Source organism: Aricia agestis, chromosome 6 (assembly GCF_905147365.1).
Source record: "Aricia agestis chromosome 6, ilAriAges1.1, whole genome shotgun sequence".
Classification (NCBI taxonomy): domain Eukaryota; kingdom Metazoa; phylum Arthropoda; class Insecta; order Lepidoptera; family Lycaenidae; genus Aricia; species Aricia agestis.
In genome coordinates this window covers 16,427,784-16,449,451 of record NC_056411.1, presented here as the reverse complement: position 1 = coordinate 16,449,451, position 21,668 = coordinate 16,427,784, and the positions used below count along the sequence as shown (strand labels likewise).

At 36.1% G+C, this 21,668-nt stretch overlaps 1 protein-coding gene across 1 annotated transcript; it reads left to right on the top strand.

The window, feature by feature from the left end:
- The first annotated feature begins 1,194 nt into the window (after nt 1–1,194).
- LOC121727947 (alpha-tocopherol transfer protein-like) lies at nt 1,195–18,554 on the top strand. Its single transcript, XM_042116029.1, has 5 exons — nt 1,195–1,316; nt 15,350–15,455; nt 16,081–16,272; nt 17,212–17,464; nt 18,099–18,554. The coding sequence occupies exons 2-5, from the start codon at nt 15,364–15,366 to the stop codon at nt 18,456–18,458; spliced, it is 897 nt and encodes a 298-aa protein (XP_041971963.1). The 5' UTR covers nt 1,195–1,316; nt 15,350–15,363; the 3' UTR covers nt 18,459–18,554.
- The last annotated feature ends 3,114 nt before the right edge of the window (nt 18,555–21,668 follow it).

Genomic DNA, 21,668 nt, shown 5'->3' with positions numbered 1-21,668 from the left:
ATCATATTCCAGTGATCATAAACTAGAAACCTGTTGTTTTGATTTATATTCCGAAATAATCGAATCATAGATTTAATTTGTGGGTCGAGGCCGCACTTGACCTTCGACTGAGAAATTGTCGATTGCTTATTGACGAAAATGCAGTTGTAATATTTGACAGGCCAATCTAGAGACCTCTTCATGGATAACTATGAGGGCCACTCACAACTCGATTATGGGCAATCGTAGACGAACATTCGTCACAACACGTTCTTAATAATTTGCATTGCTCCGTCATGGGCCAACTCTGTGTTATAGTAGAGTAATTACATTTTTTTATGAAATAAGGGGGCAAACGAGCAAACGGGTCACCTGATGGAAAACAACTTCCGTCGCCCATGGACACTCGCAGAAGTCACGAAGCTGTAGGTGCGTTGCCGGCATTTTAAGAGGGAATAGGGTAATAGGGGAGGTTAGGGATGGGAAGGGAAGGGAATAGGGGAAGATAGGGAAGGGAATAGGGTGGGGGATTGGGCCTCCGGTAAACTCACTCACTCGGCAAAACACAGCGCAAGCGCTGTTTCACGCCGGTTTTCTGTGAGAACGTGGTATTTCTCCGGTCGAGCCGGCCCATTCGTGCCAAAGCATGGCTCTCCCATGTCTAAAAGTTAGTAGTAGTAGTTAGGAAGTAGTTATATAGTTAGTAGTAGTAGTTAGGAAGTAGTTATATAGTTAGTAGTAGTAGTTAGGAAGTAGTTATATAGTTAGTAGTAGTAGTTAGGAAGTAGTTATATAGTTAGTAGTAGTAGTTAGGAAGTAGTTATATAGTTAGTAGTAGTAGTTAGGAAGTAGTTATATAGTTAGTAGTAGTAGTTAGGAAGTAAGGATAAAGTAATGCCATGCGTAATTCTGCTTTTGTTGACTATACCCGGGTGTATACTTGTATAGTAATCATGAGTGGGGTTCCTTTTTTACATACATTTATTAATATTTCTGCCCAATCCACACATTTATAGGCGCATAAAATAGTAAAGTAGAGCTTTTTACACTAGGTCCATATCACTTGGTAGTGCAAAAACATCTGGGTCAGCACTCCCAGTGCATTATCAGTGACACCGCGAATGCACCCTTGTGACCTGAATATCACTGTATCGGCCGACGCGGCCGGTGGCACCTGTGCAGCTGTGTGGTGTCAGTGTGACGTGAAAGAAAGTTAACTTTTCTTTCCGCGACCGGCCGAAGTGGTCCGCAGTCCGCACTCCGCAGTCGCGCCGCGCGTGTCCCAAACCGCGGTTGTCCGCTCGCGTTGTGTCCGATACTTTAGGATTGTTATTACAGTAAGTTACTTTTAATATAACGTTAGGTTATTCATTAATAACAATTAACTTTATGTTTTCCTTAGATTAATGAACTAGCGTTTTCAAGATTTTGATTCAACGTCTTGATTTCTATATTAACTAAATCGGAAATTTGAGTTTTATGAATGAAGAAAGTTTATTAAGTTGCATAATTTACATTTTTCGGCGCTGTATTATATTGAGTTACTTAATGCAATGTGTTCTAAATGTTTTACTTGTGTATTACCAGAAGTATATATACTTAATGATACTGTATATTATATAAATATATCAGTAAGCTATTTCATTATAGCATCATCAGCTAAAAGTATGAAATATGTGAGTGTTAGTAAAATTTACAACATAGCAAAACTGTTGGGCAAATAGTAAATACCACTGCTCAGCCGGATTTGACCTAACTTCTGAGAACTCTACATAGAGTACAGATATAATCATAAAATAAGTCATTAATTTTTTATCTCTGCAAATTACTATTTGCGAACTAATAACATCATTACTCGCATATAATAAATAATAGTAATAAACCTTATATTTTCAACGAGATAGTCTTGTATGCTATTTATATAAATATATAATTATATTATCCTGTCCTCTGTCAAGCCGCAAGCGCCCAAAATACACTTACTACTTCTTACTAAAACTTTTCAAAAGTAGCTATTTCTACTTTGACCACTGATTTAGTATTTTGTTTCAAATATAAAACTATGTGTACCTATTTGCGCCACTAATAGCTTATTTATTAAAAATTATAATTATATAAAAATTATATAATATAATATGTTACTTTCATGGTAATTACTTCAGATAATATATATTATATATATTCAGTTTAATTATATATTTTCCTGGAACCTTTAAAAGTGGTTTTGTAGGTAGAAAATACTAACTAAGTAGCTGAGTTTTATGGCTAGAAAATGTCCCACTTTCAGTTATTTATGTTTTTTAGCTCCGAAACCTGAGCAAAGCTCCGTCAAATATTTGCAATGAAAACAGCTGCTGATCTGCGCTGCTATTGAGCTATTGTAATATTCGAATATTTAATTAATCGAAATCATCGCATTATATTAGTTATTCAATCAATAAATATGTGTCAAATATGCAATCAAGATATTAGGGTCATTTACATATTTATGTATTTTAAATTTATTGTGTCGTTTTTTTTGTTTTATTTACAACTTTCAATTTTTTAACTATCTATTACATGACCTTAGTATGAAACATTGTGAGCATAAAATCATATGTCTCGGAGTAATTATTAAATCTAAGGTGGTTAATTAAACAAGTTAATAAGCATCAACGTTTCTACATCGACAGGTATATCTGATTGACGGTTTTCAATTATAACAAAAGTAGCATTTTCCAGGAGCTTCGCCCGCGTGAAATAATATTACTGGAATGGAAATTTTGATTATCTAGCCCCTTTATGGTATAATATTGAAAAATACTTTCGTAGTGGATTCTATAATCACAAGGGGAACTCAATGTTAAGATTCTAGCTGTTAGTGTTTAGTCTATGAGGTGATCTATAATAATAATTAATACTATTTTATACAGTCGGTGATCTATTATAATTAATACTATCATGGGGGGAAATTACCCAGGTTCTGGTGCCAGGGGGGGGGGGGGGGCAAATTACCCAGGTTCTGGGCCAGGGGGGGGGGCAAATCAGATTTTTCATAAGATAGGTGTTTATAAAGAATAAAAATTACTAGATAATATACTTAGTAAGGACGTCAACATGATCCAGGGGGGGTGGGTAGAGAAGGGTAGAGCATTGAAGGCTGGGAAACATTACTTATGTAATTTAAGAACAATCCAGAAGACTACTATTCTTAGAATTAGGCTTCGCTCTCGTCACATTGGGTTTATCTGGACCCTCCAAAAATTGATTCTACGTGACAAAATGTACGATTTCTTTATTTTCGCTTCTAACTTGTTGATATAGAAGCCAATAATTTTATATCAAACGCCGACACATCAGATTATCTACAGTTACTTGTTAATTTATTTTTTCGAATAAGTTTTCCACACACACCTATCTAAGGTAAGTAGTTAACGGAAAAACATAATGTCCATAATGATGATGACAAAATTGCTGATATCATTAGCGCTAGTGAACAAACATATACTTGGTTAACGTTAACTCATACAAAAATACTAAAAGAAGATACTTCACACTATACGTAATATATAAATAATGATCTGGTATCCAACGACTAGTTCATAAAGAACTTAAATAAAATAAAAAACTTGTAACATTTTTTTACTACCAAAATTAATTAGAAGCCTACGCTAACTTGTTTTTAATCAATCTCGAATTCTCTGCAAATTAGTTAAATTAGGTTTATAAAGGAATTTTAAAAAATTCGTAAAATATTTAAAAAAATACCGTTTATAATGAACGCGCATGTTCCAAATTTCTCTTTTAATTGTAATTTGTCGGTTACGACTTACGTCACTTTACTTTTACTAGTTTAATAACGTTTGATTCTTTAGTTTACAACGGCGTTTACGTAATAATCTACGAATTTATTTAAATCTCGTCATTGTTTATTATTAGTACTTATGTTTTTATTGGTCGTGACTCGTGGAGTACAGGGGATTTAGCCAACATGTTTTCTTTATCTCCTCTTTATAGAATCGCCGATTTAAAATGTATGGACTTCGCAAGCTTTCGATAGAATTATGAACTCGATATTCGGCCTTTGTCATTTCAATACTGTACATTTTAAATGGCGATTCTATAAAGAAGATAAAGAAAACGAAGTGTCAAAACGAATGTCTAGTCGTCCGATTACCGGATGAATAAAATAATTCTTAGTCGTCCGATTATCGGACGAATAGATTATCTTTTAAGGCTGTTGCTAGTCGTCCGGTAAGTGGATAAATTGTCCGTATCATTGAAAAAAAAATATATTTGCATGTTCCACACACAGAATCAGCTGTTATAAGAAAAAAAAAGGATCAAAATGTTTTATTCCAATTACTCCGGTATTGAGAAAAATAATACATTATATAACGGACATAAATGAACGTGGGCGGGGGCGCTGCTGGTAAAGGAGAACTGTCAAAAACGACGTTTTTGTATGATGGCAGCGTTAGTTCCTTTTTTCGCCAAGTTCATTTAAAGCGTTATCGACACGGAGCTAATACTAAGATGAGCTCCGTGGTTATCGAGCTCTACAGATAAACAGAATACATATTCTTTTTTTTACCCCTCAATCTTCAAGCGGCACCCGGTTGTCGCATAACAATTGAAATCTATTGTGTCTGCGATTCCCACGATCCAGACATTACCATTTGGAAATGCTTTGCGGATCTGGATCCCCGGCGGATTGGGGACATCGGCCGGGATTTATGGGACTCTCCGAGGAAGTACCCACTGGTATTCCACTCCCCGCCCAGGCATAGTTGTAGGCACGATCAACCTACCGCAATAAAGTTAATATAGCTAGTGGAATAGAGCAACAATTCCTAGCTGTCAAACTAAAAAAAATTGAACTATATCTGTGTAAGTTTACGTGTGAGTGTAAATGATATTCCTACATACATTTTTCTTAGAGCTCAAATTGTCAACGTGCCGATAAGTGCCGACCGACTGTCACGGATGGAAAAAAAGGGTTTTGCCACTTCAAATCACGCATCCCTTCCTACCACGAAGTGTTAGTGATGTTACTGATAGACGATAGAGACATCTCGCTTGCTCAGCTCATTGTTTGGTGTGTATCGCTACTTATCTTTAATTAGAAAAGAAATGTATCAGTAATTTGGCTGTAGCGATATCGATTTTTCTCAGCAAAGACTAATTAATGCTAAGAAATGAAAGTTCACTACTCGTATCAGTATTCATCATGTCAGTGTTCCTCACTCCTCATGTCTAAATTTATCGTTATTATCAAGTGGTAATGTTATATTTTAAGAGTTATAATCACGCGACAGAACACTATGCCACAGATTAGGTTATATTATAAACTAGCTGTCTCGGTGAACTTCGTGTCACTTAAAAACCTTCCCTGGACTTCTACGAATATTTTAAGACTAAAATTAACCCAATCCGTTCAGCCGTTCTCGAGTTTTGCGCTTAGCAACACATTCAGCGACTCATTTTTATATTATAGATATATATGTAGACGTGATGTAGACAGATAGGCGCACAGATTAAGTTATAATAATATATATATATATATATATATATATATATATATATATATATATATATATATATATATATATATATATATATATATATATATATATATATATTATGTAGCACTATGCCACCACGAGTTTGAGGTAACAGCTGAGCGCCCTTAACAGTTTTGTAGAGGGCCTTCATACATATGCAAAGTTTAGTACTTTTGTATGCTTTCAAAGTTTTATAGCCTTGGAAATTCTGCGACAGTGTGTATGTATAATTATTTGTAAAGCTCCGTAACAGGTAAAGCAAGCGTTTTACAATTTACAACACTGTAAATTGTAAAACGAGCCTATATTTTTCAGGCACCGAGTGACTATGGCTTACTCTACGTCTATCTATTCCAGGCACCAAGTGTGAGACCTATGTCGTTTTAATAAGGTCCTGTCAGGAGTATCATAAGTATGAACGCACTGTAAAACGAGCCTATATTATCCAGGCAGCGAGTGACTAGAGCTCTCTCTATTCCAGGCACCAAATGTGAGCGTTTTAATAAGGTCCTGTCAGGAGTAGCAGAGAGAGCTATCTATGAATGCACTGTAAAACGAAGCTAGATTCCCCAGCCCTACCAAGTGTGAGTCCTATCCCGTAGCAATAAGGTCCTGTCAGGGGTAGCATAACCATGAACGCACTGTAAAACGAAGCTGGATTTCCCAGGTCAACGAGTGTGAAGGAATGCGATGAGCCGACAGGTATATGCTCATATGTATTTGGTTACGAGGCGGTTACGTCAGTCTTACCCAACGTGAATTTACGTGCACGCCACTCCAGGCTTTCTAGTTTTTAATTGCTCCAATACTTCTGTTATCAGGCCATGTCTAATCCTGTTTTGATCGCGTGTTGCGAACGAATTTCAAATTTTTCATGTAGGTTAGAGTTTTTTTGGTAGTTTTAGAAGTGGTTTCTCAGACACGTTTTATAATGTGGAATCCCCTTTGGTGTATAATGGACAATTACAAACGATGTAGAATGTGTATAGGCATATTCGTCTTTGATTGGCCCTTTGCCATGATCGATATAGTTTGTGCTATAGACGGCTCCGCAATCATGGTGGCAAACATATCCATCAATCATGTCTCAACGTGAAGAAGGGCCTTTAGAATTGTTATCTATAGAAATTTAATTGATTCCAAGGAAGCACTCTTCAATAAAAGTTTTTAACGCACCAAAAAATATCGAATTTAATCTCCGCGGGAAACTCTAGACGGCCAAGGACGTTTTTAAAACATAGACAAATGACAAAATATTATTTTTGCGTATATTCGTAATTTATGTCCCCAAAACAGGTTGTATCGATTGCGGCCTTGAGTCGTGAACGTTCCATTAGACCATAGTAAATAGTTGTAGAGTTGTACCTCACATGGTAACCAAACGGGTTTCAAAATGGCAACCAGCAGGCAGGGCTGGCAGGGTTACCACCGATACAGAAGCATTCTACGAGAAGAACATGTGATTCGGGTAAGAAGAAAGTAAATTTAGCAGCCCTGACGGTGAACTCGTTTCTGCTCGTTTTCTCAATGAGCCACGACGAGCTACATGGAGATAGTGCAAAATTATCATCTTAAGAATCTCTCTTGTATCGAAACTTTTATATACTTAATAATAATAAAATTATTCACCAAAACAGATAATATTTGACATCAACGATCGTGTACCAAAACGTATATTAAATGCTACGAATAATAAAAACTATTTATTATTCGTAGATTAAATAGCATTGTTTTGTAATTAAGTAACTCCATGTTGCCTGAGAGGTTTCATATCATGCACTATCTTCTTGCTAAGCCGCAGGACTCCGCGAAGCACACTTTGAGAATGGCCGCTTTAGTGCAGTAAATAACATAGTCTGATAGGATCATTTTACTTGTAACTTGTTCAACATTATCAGTAATAATCGCGTAGACAATATCCTTTTGTTAGCTTAACAATACAAGTCCGAATAGCCTGTGAAAATAAAAAAAAGTCTGCGAATTCTTTCATAATATTGTTATGCTTGTGTAATAAACTTTTAAGATAAAGTATTAATTTCCTTTTTATAAAACATAATACGAACTTTTCCTAGACTTCCACGGATATTTCAAAACTAAAACTAGCCAAACTGGTTCAGCCATTTCCGAGTTTGAGCAAGACTTTTTTTAATAAAATAAGGGGGCAAACGAGCAAACGGGTCACCTGTTGGAAAGCTACCGTCACTCATGGACACTCGCAACATTAGAAGAGCTGTAGGAGCGTTGCCGGCCTTTTAAGAGAGAATATGCTCTCTTCTTGAAGGTTTGCAGGTCGTATAGGTCCGGAAGTACTACTGGTGACGGTTCGTACCAGAGTTTTACAGTGCGCGGCAAAAAATTACGCGAGAAACGCATTGTGGGAGACTCACGGAAGACTGTAATCACTCATCAAGGTGATGAGGATGGTATATTTTTCGCGTGGAGCGATGGCGAAAAGTTGCAGGATATATGATTCCGAACAATCCCTCAGAGCACTCCCCGTGATACAACCAATAGAGGATGCAGAGTGAAGCTACATCTCGGCGTAATTCCAAGAGGTCTAACCTGTTTGAAGTCAACAGTTGGCAGTCTTGACAATTCGAGCGGCCTTTGTTGGATACGATCCAGAGGGAGTAGTTGGTATTTTGGCGCCCCTACCTCGAGATGAGAACAGTATTCCATATGAGGCCGAACCTGCGACTTGTAAAGTTGTAGGCGTTGGTCCGGACTGAAATACTGTCTCGCTCTGTTAAGAACACCAAGCTTCTTCAAGGCTAATTTGGCCTTACCCTCTAGATGACAGCGGAACTAGACTTCGTTCGATATCTTTAGGCCAAGTATTTCAATGCTAGGGGAGATTGTTAAAGAGGTGCCCTCAAAACGAGGATATACGAGTTACGACCATTGACTTTTTAGTGGCGAACGCGCAGGCGTAACTTAAATTTTGTTAGTCTTAGGGTAGATGTCTATCCTAAGACTAACGTAATATAAATTTATACCTTCCTACACAATCTTTAGGGCCTGTTTCACCACTTGACAGATAAAGTATGGAAAATCTGTCAAAAAAGTTGTGGATAGCCTTTCCGGCACTAAGTGATCAAATAGGCTCTTAATGTTATAAGAATGTTCTTAAACGTAGAGTCCACAGAACAATAAAAACATAAACTCTTATGACAAACAAATGTATTATACGGTATTAAAACGCCAACACTATAATTCCAACAAAAATTGATGTTTAATTATTAAATTAACATAGTATAATAATTAATGATATTACATTTCATTTGTGTCGGTTGTTGACCTACCTACGAACTTGCAAATTTAATTGCGAACCAACGGCTGAGTGGAATAACCTTAAAATGAACTCTACAAAATATTATACAGAGCAGAAGTGTTTCTTGAATTTCAAACATTCACCTAACTATTTTAGAATCAAAATATGTGAACAATATTAATTCAAGTTTCAACGTAGGCGCATTTTAAATAAATAGGAAAAAAAATCTTTATACAATTGATTTAGTGTTGCGTGTTAGTGATTATTATCTATATATTAATACGCGAGCGAAAAACTTTGGAACCCTTTTTACGAAAAATGCGGAAACGTAGGAGCATAAAATTTTGCACAGTTGTAGTTTATATGGAGAAGGAGTGCATCGAGCTTATATTGTTTTAAAATTATGCTTTTAACGTACATTATTTAAAAAAATAAAACATTACACACGTAGATATTCAGGAAAAAAATTATAACTCTACTAGCATTATCCAGGGAGGAAACAGGGGAAAACGTTTGTATGGAAGAAAGGGCGGTGTGGACTCCTCTTAATGACGATTAAGCTTCAATTTAATAAAGAGTTTGACAGATAATGGGGATTTGTAAAAATCTTCATTTAATTACAGTTAAGACTTAAGTAATTAATATTCGTCCCTGAGTGTGGCAGTGAGAGCTAGACCTGCCGCATAAACCATGCGGCTTGTTCAATTCTTGCTTGTTACATGTGTTAATTATGAATTATATTTTTGGTCACAATAATTTGTCAACAAATTATTTCAAGTTATTATCGATAACGTGGGAAACGTTAAAAAACTTGACACTACGTCCGTTACGTACATTGTTATTCTAACAATGACTTTTGGCCTCATTTATACACATGGAAAAGTATATTTTTACATTGCAAAAGAAAAAAAATTGTCATTGTATTGCGTTGATAACCTCGAACTTTGTGTAACCTACTTATTGACTTCGCACTTAATTAAAACGTGTTTAATTACAGAGGTTTATTATGCTGTTCGTATTCATTTTAATCTGACACACAAAAATACCATTCTTAAAATAACATTTTAAGAATGGTGTTTATTAACTCATACTGTACATACATAGTACCTACATACAATCCATACTAATATCACTGACATAGTATGTACTGTGACTAATATTAATTATTATACAGTCTGTCAAGAAAGTAAAGAAATTAAAAAGTGGCAACATCGTAGTGTCATCCCTTTCAAATCAATCTAAGAAAAAGACACTACGATGTTGCCTCTTTTTAATTTCTTCACTTTCTTGACAGACTGTAAATGCGAAAGTGTGTCTGCCTGTCTGTCTGTTACCTTTTCAGGCTCAAACCGTTGAACAGATTTTACTGAACTTTGGCATGGAGATTCTTTTAGATAAAAACCTATTCTCAGGCCTAGCGAATGTACTTACATACAAAACTTTATTCAAATCAGTTGAGCCGTTTTAGAGGAGTTCGTGCACAAACACTGTAACACGAGAATTTTATTGAATTACTAGCTGTCCCGGCAAATATTGTTTTGCCATATAAAGTATTTCGCCCATATTATTTTATTGAAGTGACTAAATAAGTATGTCACCATGGCAACGTCCATCGCTATCCCGTCGCACAAACAATGGTCGCCGTCATTATTTATTCAACAAATGCACCTATCAATATAAAAAGTAGCCAGTAGCCGATTCGCAAACCTACTGTATATGCATATAAAAATTGGTAAAAATCAGTAAAGCCGTTTCGGAGGAGTACGGTTAATAACATTGTGACACGAGAATTTTATATATGTCGCAGTCGACTGGTCAAAAAAGCCATCCAATCATGTTTGATAGCTGTTCTAGCTGTTGCTAGCCCTTGTTGACTTGTTGACTGCAACGTTTAACACTACAGCTAGATGACGCTTAGCCAACTGGTTAAACGGTAAATTAACTAAGGCGGCCATTAGTTTAGTGCTATACAAACGTAATGATAACAAGCAGATTAATTGTATTTTAACTCATTTTGAAAACAATTGTAATAAATACCTTGGTGATCGAAAGTCGAAACATAGAATTGACATCTTCAATATTTGTTTATATTTGGAAATGGCCATGACCCAGCATGGTCACGGCCAATTATAATTTTCGTCAATGTTTAGAATTTACGCAACTGAGCTGTATCCCTGTATAGTTAGTAAGATGTAAGTATATAAAACAACTTTATTATAATGATAGTAATATTTAAATAATATTGCTAGACTTAAGTTAACGTGTAAAATGAACCGTAGATATTATATGTACATTTTCCGCAAAAAACTTATCTTACTTCTTTCACGGAACGTATTTACATACCCATCTAATCCGTGCAGCCTGAGGCAATTAGGTATGTGAGTACTGAGTACAGATAAGGTAGCAGTGACAAACTTTCGCATTTATTATAGGTCTACCAGAATCTGATGGCAAAAAGTGAGAAAATAAATTGACTCTAGCAATACCGGGGTAATTGGAATAAAATATTTTGATCCTTTTTTTCCTTATAGCGGCTCGTTATGTGTGTGAAACATACAAATATAAAAATTTGGTTTCCAATGATTAAGGATATTTTTATAAAATCTGCCGTCAAAATTTGCCATCAGATTCTGGTAGACCTATAATTAGTATGGATTGTAACTTTTTTTTATTGTCAGTAGGTAATTAGTACCTTAGCTTAAATTATAAGGAAATGTTATTATGTAAAACCGTGTTCAGATAAATCCGTTGTTTACAATAACATTATTGAAAAAATACTCGTGTATAAGTTCACAAAAAAAATTGGTAGGTACCCACGTTTTGTTTACACATTCCTCTAATTATCATTAACATGTACAATAGTTGCTAGAATTTAATTAAAAAATTTGACGACCCTTTAAAAACAAAGTTAACGAAGAAAAAAACACTATAATAGTTGTTTTATGATTAATCTAATAATAGAGCAGTTAAAAGAAATAATAACGTCGTAAATTAACATAGTAAAATTAATTTTATGCGGTATTTATTAAACTCTGTATGTACTTCATAACACTGTACGAAATAATAATGAGTTTAAAATTATTATATTCTGCTATATTATATAGATCTGTAAGCATAAGCTTGCAGATCTATTATTGAGAGTATTTGATGTACGATTAACTTTAACAAGTAAACTGTCAGAATAAATAACAACTCATCATAGAGTTAAGTTGCATCTCGCTCTACTTACACTATCTCTTTATTACAATATACAGGCTGTTTCAGTTTAAATTGAGATTTGAGTGTTTGATTTTAGTGAACATAATATGAAATAGGACTCTTCACTCTACGTAACACCCTACATAGTACGTACTTCATACTTGAGTTCATACTCGAGTTTTGTAATGTTTTCATCAATGAAATTCATTGGGAAATATAATTGAACAGCTGACTATATCATTCGCATTGGTATTTGGAATTTTGCAATAACATAATCGGCTGTAATGTAGAGGTGCTGAGCAAATTGTCAAGGTGTATGATTAATGATTATCATTGGTAAATGAGATTTCAAACTATTTATATACAACCTACTATAATAATGCTAGCATAATAAAGAAGGAGATTTTAACATAATAAAAAAAGAGAAGAGTTTTCTTGCATTGCTTGCATGAAAGAGAATACTAAAGCAGGCACAGAGAAGGCTACTTTTATGGCGGTAAAATGCACGTCATACGTTTATGTTGATTGTTGCCTTTTCCGTTAAGGCATATATTATGCACTTTTTTATGAAATAAGGGGGCAAACGAGCAAATGGGTCACCTGATGGAAAGCAACTTCCGTCACCCATGGACACTCGCAGCATCAGAAGAGCTGCAGGTGCGTTGCCGGCCTTAGGGTAATAGGGGAGGGTAGGGAAGGAAATAGGGAAGAGTAGGGAAGGGAAAAGAGTAGGGGATTGGGCCTCCAGTAAACTCACTCACTCGGCGAAACACAGCGCAAGCGCTTTTTCACGCCAGTTTTCTGCAAGCCCGTGGTATTTATCCGGTCGAGCCGGCCCATTTGTGCCGAAGCATGGCTCTCCCACGTCAACATTTAGTTGCACTGCAGTGCTTATGCGCCTTCGCGGTGATAATTATTCCCAGTGAATTCCCAGTTTTCCAGTGATAATATATTCTGGAGTATTGTCCCTATGGTATATCTTTTCAAGTCGATTTTCTTTTTAACCTTTTCCCTCAACCAACGTTAAGGTGTGTTTCGGCAAATAACGGGTATCCTAATTTCATGTAACTGGTAATTATTTGTTAATACATTAATAAACAATTGCATTTACAATCGGTTCTCCCCGCATGGCTAGCCGTTTCACAACTGAATTCGCGCATCAAAACAGGTTTTTTATACCGTTACATACGTCGTACTTACTGTGTACGTGATTTTAACGTGTACGTTATATCTTTGCGGTAAAATTTTAGTGAAAGTAAACTATTTGTGTCATGTTTATAATGTTGCGTACTCGTTGTCCTCTATTAAATATAACTAAGCTTGACGCTGGCGTTCTAAAATTATTGTGATTGATTTAGCTAATGGATATACGATTTAAGTAGTTAATTGATATTAAAATATGTTAGAGATAGATGGTGCTATATTTCTCTTTCACTCTTTCGATGATTTGAATATTACGAAAGTTCATGTCGACTAAAATCCGCTCTGTCATCAGACATTACTGATGAGTCACAATTTCTCATTTAGAGAAAACAGGTGTTGTGCCTGCCTAGCATACGCCAACGAGATATCTCACTCTCGAGATAATTAAAAACTACTCGTCGCATAATGTCAAAATCTCGACATTATCTCGACAAAACTCTATAAAAGTGCGTTATTTCGATGATAGATCTACGCGAGAAAAAATGTTGGTCATGCTAGGGTCAATATAGATGAAGAGACAAACCATCAATCATCGAGAAAACATGTAGAGTGAGATATCTCGTTGGCGTATGCTAGGCAGGCAGACCGCGTACAACTTTGAGGTGGCTGATCAAAATAGAGCTCATTCCACTCCACATCAAAAAGTCAAAAATCAAAAGCTTTTTCCGTTTATTTTGCCAAACGATCAAAATTGTGGGTGGCTTACCGCCAAGATTGGAAGTAAATAATATGTTGGTTTCTTGTCTTCTATTTTGCATTTCGAATTCAATGCCACTGACATATAAGTAGGTGTGGAGAACACCACAATATTGTAATGAAACTCCCTTTGAACTGTAAACAAGCAATGGGCGTGTCAGGGATAGTTTGTTCCAGGTAACTTTGAGAGACTTAACATGGAGAGCAATGAGCATCCTGCTATAGTTTGCAGTTTGTATAGCCTTTAAAATGAGGCTTAAGGGCCCCGAAGACGATCAAACGGTTTGACTCAAACACGTAAATTTTGGTTTGACTCAAACCGATTTGATCGTTTACAAAGCTAGTTTGAACGGTTTGTCAAACATTTACGTGTTTGAAGCTTGTTTGATGAAATTTCATATTTTTTGATTTGTTTGATCAAACCCGCTTAGTTTAGTGCTGGATTATGAAGAAGAAAAAAAAGAAGCTGTAGTTTCTAGCTCTTTCTGTAGATGTTCGTGGGTAAAATGATATTATCTTAGTCGATAGGCCATAACATTAATTTGGACCAAAGTCGTTTTCTTTTTTTTTCTCTTCTGACGCAGGACATTAAAGTTGTAAACATAAGATAAGAAAATCGCGATCCCCGTTCTAGAATCTAGGCTCTAGAGTCTAGGACTCTAGAGCATCTTCTGCATCACAAGACGTGTACTCGACAGCGCGTATTGAATGAAACTGCGCAGTGTCGTTTGACAAACCATTCAAACCGACATCAAACGGTTGCATCAAACACGTAAGGTTTAAATCAAACCGTTTGATCGTCTTCGGGGCCCTTTACAGAAGAAATATACACAGTAGTATACGTGTTGTTTAGTGCAAAATATGATTTTTAGGTTATAGGAAAAAACTAGAGTTGGAACTTGAGCCGTACTGCTCCGTAACTTTAAAAAAGAAAAAATGTACTTATTTTACACGAGCTACCCGAAATACGTTGTACGTTAATCTTACTATCGGTCGCACTCAGAGACATTTAATAGTGATTAAAATTTAAATGAATGATGAGTTTAATAGATAATAATGTTATATATAAAACTTAAACGTGATCTATCAACGCACAGCCCAAACCACCGGACCGATCGGGCTGAAATTTGGCATGCAACTATATGTTATGACGTAGGCATCCGCTAAGAAAGGATTTTGATCAATTCCACCTCCAAGGGGTTAAAATAGGGGATGAAAGTTTGTATATAATAATACTTCTTAATGCGAAGCGAAGCCGCGGGAAAAAGCTCGTTAATAATAAGTATATGGGGCTTATGTCAAAATCATATCTGAGTGCGGCACAGTATTGAAATAATATAATTTACAACAATTACGGCTTCTAACGTCACTTCCCAGTGTCCCATACTATATCGTCATTATAACGGATCGAGTCTCTTCATAGATAAATAATAAATTATTATTTTTAATATTTTTTCAGGCGCGCTGGCTGACATGGCGGCGACCAAGTACTCTCACCCGTTCCTGAGGGGACTCAAACCTGTACCTGAGGGCTACGAGAGCGAGTTACAGGAGATTAGAGAATGGTAATAGCATATATCTTACTTAATTATCATCTTACTTAGAACTTAAAGGACGTTATGTAACTCCTATTTCCTTGAAAAAGATTCATGCCTTCTCTTTCACAAATAATAACAGAGAGAAAACATGTTTTTAATCATAGTGGGACTTAGTTGGCACTTGGCGATGGTCAATCCGTCTGGCCGTTTTTCTGTTCATACCACAAAATTATTATGACCGTACTCAAACGGTAAAATGGGACTGTTACGGCGGTAACGAACAGCAAAGTGGCGGCTGTCCGTCTGTCACAAGCTCACAAGGCTATAATATTATCGGCTATAGGCTATATAGTACATCTTTTTACCAGTAGTGTAGTATCTAGCTAGTTTTAAAAATACTTCTTAAATCCATAGACCATAACAATTACAAGTTAATTCAATTACAGTGCTCGAACGTATTTACATCATGATTTTTGCAATTTTATATGACAAGGAAATAAACCAGTAGTGTCGCGACGACACGTCGTCTGCAGTTGCGACGTGTCTCTCGGTTCCAACTTGTACTTCTTTTCTAGGTCGAACTCACTCTGTCGAAGGTGTCGCCCTCCCCAATTTCTTTAAAAGTATTTCTGATAAATATTTCTTCTTCCAGGATGAAAACCCAGCCGCACCTGCCGTACATATCGGACGAGTACCTCTACCTCTTCATGCACTCCAACTTTTTCAAGGTGAAGGAAACCAAGGACACCATAGAGAGCTACTTCACTCTGCGCGCCAACACACCCGACTTGTTCACGAATAGGGATCCGCTACTGCCGAAGAATAAAACTATTTTGGATATAACGTGAGTGTTCGTGCAAAATATCTATCTAATATATAAAATTCTCGTGTCACAACTCAGTGTTTGTGCGCGAACTCCTCCGAAACGGCTTTACTGATTTTAACCAAATTTTATATGCATATTCAGTGGGTCTGAGAATCGGCTACTGGGTACTTTTTATATTGATAAGTGCATTTGTTGAATAAATAATAGCACATTATTACAACTCGAGACTGACGGCGACCATTGTTTGTGCGACGGGATAGTGACATACTTATTTAGTCACTTCAATAAAATAATATGGGTGAAATACTCTATATGGGAAAGAAACGTTTGCCGGGACAGCTAGTATAATATAAAATTCTCGTGTCACAGTGTTTGTGCGCGAACTCCTCCAAAACGGCTCAACCGATTTCAATACAATTTTGTATGTACATTCGTTAGGCCTGAGAATAGGTTTTTATCTTCTTTTATATTGATAATAGAAATTTGCCAAACAAAAAAAATTGAAACGTTTGCCGGGTCAGCTAGTATAAGTTTAAATAGTACGTCTATGACGAGCTCTCTCTATGACCAGATTACGCTTAGCGTACGGAAGCCGAACATTTTCCAGGGATAGAAGCCATCCTATGGCATGCCTGTCATGGTACTTGAAACAAGTATGTTTATCGGTGGTTGCGACATAGTCACGTGACTTTGACGATTGTGCTGTAGAGCTGACGCGACGGACTACACCACCTTTTGACTTCACGATCGTCGCGTCGCTATCTTTGACAAAAAAACCAAATAGCTTCAGAATGGTTCACGACCAGTAGCGGCCTTACCCATTGGGCGGCAGGTCTTTGCGAGGCCATTTGTCTTCCAAAAACACCTTGCGCTGCCCTTGCGAGAGCAGAGTCCCGGGCGATTGCCCTGTTCGCCACCCTCTAGGGCCCACTATTCATGACTTACTTATTCTTCCAGTCACATGGTGGCGCTGCCGAAGCCCACTGCAGAGAACTACAACCTGCTGTTGTACCGGCTCGCTGACACCGACTACTCGAAGCTGAACTTCGCGGACGCCGTGCGAGTGTTCTGCATGTTTAACGACGTGAAGTTGTCCGAGGACGGCCTGTCCGACGGCTACGTGGTCATCTTCGACATGAAGGGCTGCAGCCTCGGCCATCTGACGCGCCTCACGCTGCCCGCGTTGCGGGCCTTCATGCACTATATCCAGGTTCGTGACCACGTTTTCTTGTACCTAATTATACGGACTACGGTCTGTATAGTAATTTATACGGTCGAATTGAGAAACCTCCTCCTTTTTGGAAGTCGATCGAACAAAGATAGGATTTTTAAAATTCTTCCTCAGATGGGGAGAAACAAACGTGTGTTTTACGAGGGTGAAGCCGGGGATGGCGACTTATAATCAGTGCCGGGTAGTTTTAGTTGTGACTAAAACTACCCGGCACTGAAAAGACAGTCAGCAGATTATTTTTCTTAATGCGAAATTTTAAACCACGTTCGAACATAAGGGTGAAGCCAACGAGCGACATTTGTGAGTTGTGAGTCGCAGAATTTCGGCTGGTGCAAATTCTGCTGCATTCAGTTTAATACAAAAGTCCTGTTTGATTCACACGAGCGTAATTTTGTGAGTCACGATTTGTTTGAAAATATATTTACGCGACCGAAATTCTGCGACTCGCAACTCACAAAATTACGCTCGTTTGGCTTTCCTTAAAGTCATGAAACGACGCAATCTTATATTCATACACAAAATTTGTATCGCATGCCTATGCTGCGTCTCTTACTTTTAAATTTTATGATTTTAAAGACGAACTTTGAGTAAACGAAACTTATCTCTGTTATAGAACGCACACCCATGCCGTCTTCGGAAAATCCACGTGGTGAATACGGTATCCTTCATCAACCAAGTCATGTGCATCGTCAAGCCGCTGATCTACTCCAACCTCATCAACCTCCTCAACTTCTCCTCCGAGGGTCCAGCCTCCGTCGTCGACCTGGAGCTCCTGCCGGAAGACTACGGCGGCCCCCAACCCTCGGTCAAGCAGCTCCACGAGGAGCAGAGGAGGAACATGGAGAATAACTATCGGGAGTGGCTGACAGAGTCCGAGATGTTCAAGGTGGATGAGAAGAAGAGAGTGAAGAAGCCCAGCAAAGGCATGTTCGCCAGCTTCACCAGTAGCTTTAAGAGTTTAGATATCGACTGATATGTTAAGGAATTAAAGGGGCTCACACAAAGTACAGCATAAAAATTATAAGAAATTAAGAAAACAATATTATAAGGTTCGTTTAAGGCCGAACTCAGATACATTTAATAATTAATTAACTTTAAATTAATGAATATTTTGTCAGAATTTCAATACATTTTCTGTCAGACTATTCATTAAGTATGATGTAAGTTAAGTATGTAACCGATGGCTGGTTTACACGTATTAAGTAGATAAGTAGTAACTAAATTTTAACTTAATTTGAAGTGCCTGCCCGAAATGTGTCAAGTGACAAGACCCGCCTGCTAACATAATAGAAAATAGTCAAATTTCTAATTTCCTTGTTTAGTACTTAACTAAACTTTAACTTGCTACTTGCTACTAAATTTTGTGTTTACATGCAATAAATAACTTAAAATTTAGTTAACTACTTATCAACTTAATACGTGTAAACCAGCCCTAAGTGTCTCTGAGTCGGCCTTTAAAAAATTAAATATTACGTTAGAATAATTTCTCTGAGATCGTTTTGTTGGTTGGCTCTATGATATTTTCTATGATATTTACAATTTTATTGTTTTCTTACTTCTTTGTAATTTTTATATTCTAACTTTGGCTGAGCCCCTCTTGCCTGTATAATGTACATAATTTTATATTGAAACGTATAAGCGAATTGGTTTCTTCGCCAGTCAAAGGTTTTATTTTCCACAATCCAACCTATGACTGGCAAAGATATTTTTGGTATGTTTTTTATTAAAATATTTTATTTTTATACTTCTATATGACGCTATGTTTTATATTAAATTTGACTGTTAAGAAAACCCAAAAAAATTGTTGTAAATATACGAGAACTTCTTTTTATTATATTTTTTTAAAATTATTCATTTAGTTTAATTCAAGTGTTGAAGAAGGTCCAATGTTAATTGTTTTGACTTTCTTTAGGACTCAAAAAGGCATATAAATTGTTATTTAATCTTTTATGGTGTGCACAGTTCGTATTATTCGGGCGTCTTTATTTTTGTACTCGTTTATAAAGCAAAATGTGATTTTATAAAAAAGTTACCAAGATATATAATTCATTATATAAAATAGTGTAAAGACATTTTCGGTGCTAGCCCTATCTTATAATCAATATAACAAGAATTTGTTAAAAATTAATTAAGACTTTCTAAATGCACCATTTTATATTTTTCGAAAATCGCTTTTTACCAATATAAATGTTATATTCCAAACATTTAAAATTGAAAATGATTACAGTTACGTATTTCATATTTTATTTTAGAATTAAAAAAAACACAATAAGTATAAAAATGTATTAGCTATTGGCGGATAAGCAATAAGAAGTGTTTTTTGTATAAACTATTTTCTATACATTATACCAAATTGTAATTTTATATTTTGTAAATAATAATAAATGTCTATTATATGTATTTGTTTTTTTTTTATCATAACTACCTACCTATATATATAGCACATAAACTACTTCAAATACAGGGTATACAAAAAACCAAGTGATAATAATTTATGTGTATGTGACATGTTTCCCTTTTTTTACTGAAATAAGGGGACAAACGAGCAAACGGGTCACCTGATGGAAAGCAACTTCCGTCGCCTATGGACACTAGCAGCATCAGAAGAGCTGCAGGTGCGTTGCCAGCCTTTTAAGAGGAAATAGGGTAATAGGGGAGGGTAGGGATGGGAAGGGAAGGGAATAGGCCTCCCCTAGGGAAGGGAATAAGGTAGGGGATTGGGCCTCCAGTAAAATCACTCACTCGGCGAAATACAGCGCAAGCGCTGATTCACGCCGGTTTACAGTTTACGCCCTGGTCTTATACAGAGTTCATTGTGAAAGTAGCAACTCGGTAGCGGAGCTGCTAGAGTTACTTTTTTATTTAGGGCAAATTCATGACATTAGAGCATTTTTCATAGAAACATAGAAGTCAATATAGAATACTTAATAGTTCTTGCCACGTTTTATTTTGTTTGCACGAAGTCTTGACTCAATATAATATAGTAACATACAATAAATGTAATGTATGTAAGTAGCATTTTGTACTGGCATAGACTTGTCAAGTACACCGGCGTAGCTATTTCACTAAATAAGGCGCTTATAATATGTTTGCTCTATAATTAATTTGTTTCTCCTTCAGAAATGTTAGGAGCAATATTCTCAATTCTTCATGTGTTCGAAGTTTGAATTAATTTGCACCGGCGAAGCGTTGTTTAAATAAAAGAAAATGTATTTTGATTTTCAAATAATTAAAAATAGGTTTTATAATATGGTGGAAATAACATACAGGATTATAAAAATATTCATACAAAAAGTAACTGTTGTCCATATACCGGAATATTTAAAGCTTTCATTGGCATAATGGCGCGTAGGCATTGCTCACTCAACCGTGTTGGAACCAGCCACTGTGAAACCACATTACACGTATATTTATTATTTTAAAATATTTTAAAGAAACTAAATATTAATATTCAAATGCCGTTGTAGCTTAATATGCCTTATAATAACCAAAATCGAAACGAAAAAGTTAAAAGAATTTACTTAAGCAAATTAAAGCTCTGTGGAAATAATTATATTCACAGTTCAGTTTAAATTTTGAACCAGGATTCGCTGCAAACAATTGCAAACAGTACATTCTCATACGTCATGAAAAAGGAAATAAAGAGAAAAATTCAATACAAATAATTTACTCTTATCAATGTATATTGGAGTTATCTAGTCGGGCTATCAATAACTAATTTAATTAATACAGGCAGAGGATGTAATATTATCTATGTTATTTGGCTTCATTTCAAGAGCTTAGTTAGCGATGAGCTTTCAGTGTAGCTTAATATTAAATTATGTAGGTACTTTAATTAAAATTTAATTAAAAGTGCAAAATGAATTTTGATACTGATATTATTAATAATATGCTCAAATGTTGTTTACTACCGTTCAAGAAACTTTGTTGTTTCCGAAAAGTTCAGGTTCAACCGAAAATTTACGGGACTATAGAACTGGAAAGTGAGAAAAAATTCGTAATAATGAGTATTAGCAGATCAATCAATACGGATGATGAAGTAAGTATTAAAAATAATATGAAAGTAAGTTTAAATATAACTCAAGAGCGCTGCTTTATGTAGCAAAATGTCGTGCTTCGCTACGAATACGCATCGCTACGATGAGCTACGCCGCGTAACGCACCACTACGATGATCTTCACCG

What these genes read in the sequence shown, in the direction of transcription:
- LOC121727947 (XM_042116029.1), top strand. Translation starts at nt 15,364, where the DNA reads ATGGCGGCGACCAAGTACTCTCACCCGTTCCTGAGGGGACTCAAACCT. An exon ending in TTACAGGAGATTAGAGAATG is followed by an intron (nt 15,456 to 16,080) that starts GTAATAGCATAT and finishes TTCTTCTTCCAG; the next exon opens with GATGAAAACCCAGCCGCACC. An exon ending in AAAACTATTTTGGATATAAC is followed by an intron (nt 16,273 to 17,211) that starts GTGAGTGTTCGT and finishes TTATTCTTCCAG; the next exon opens with TCACATGGTGGCGCTGCCGA.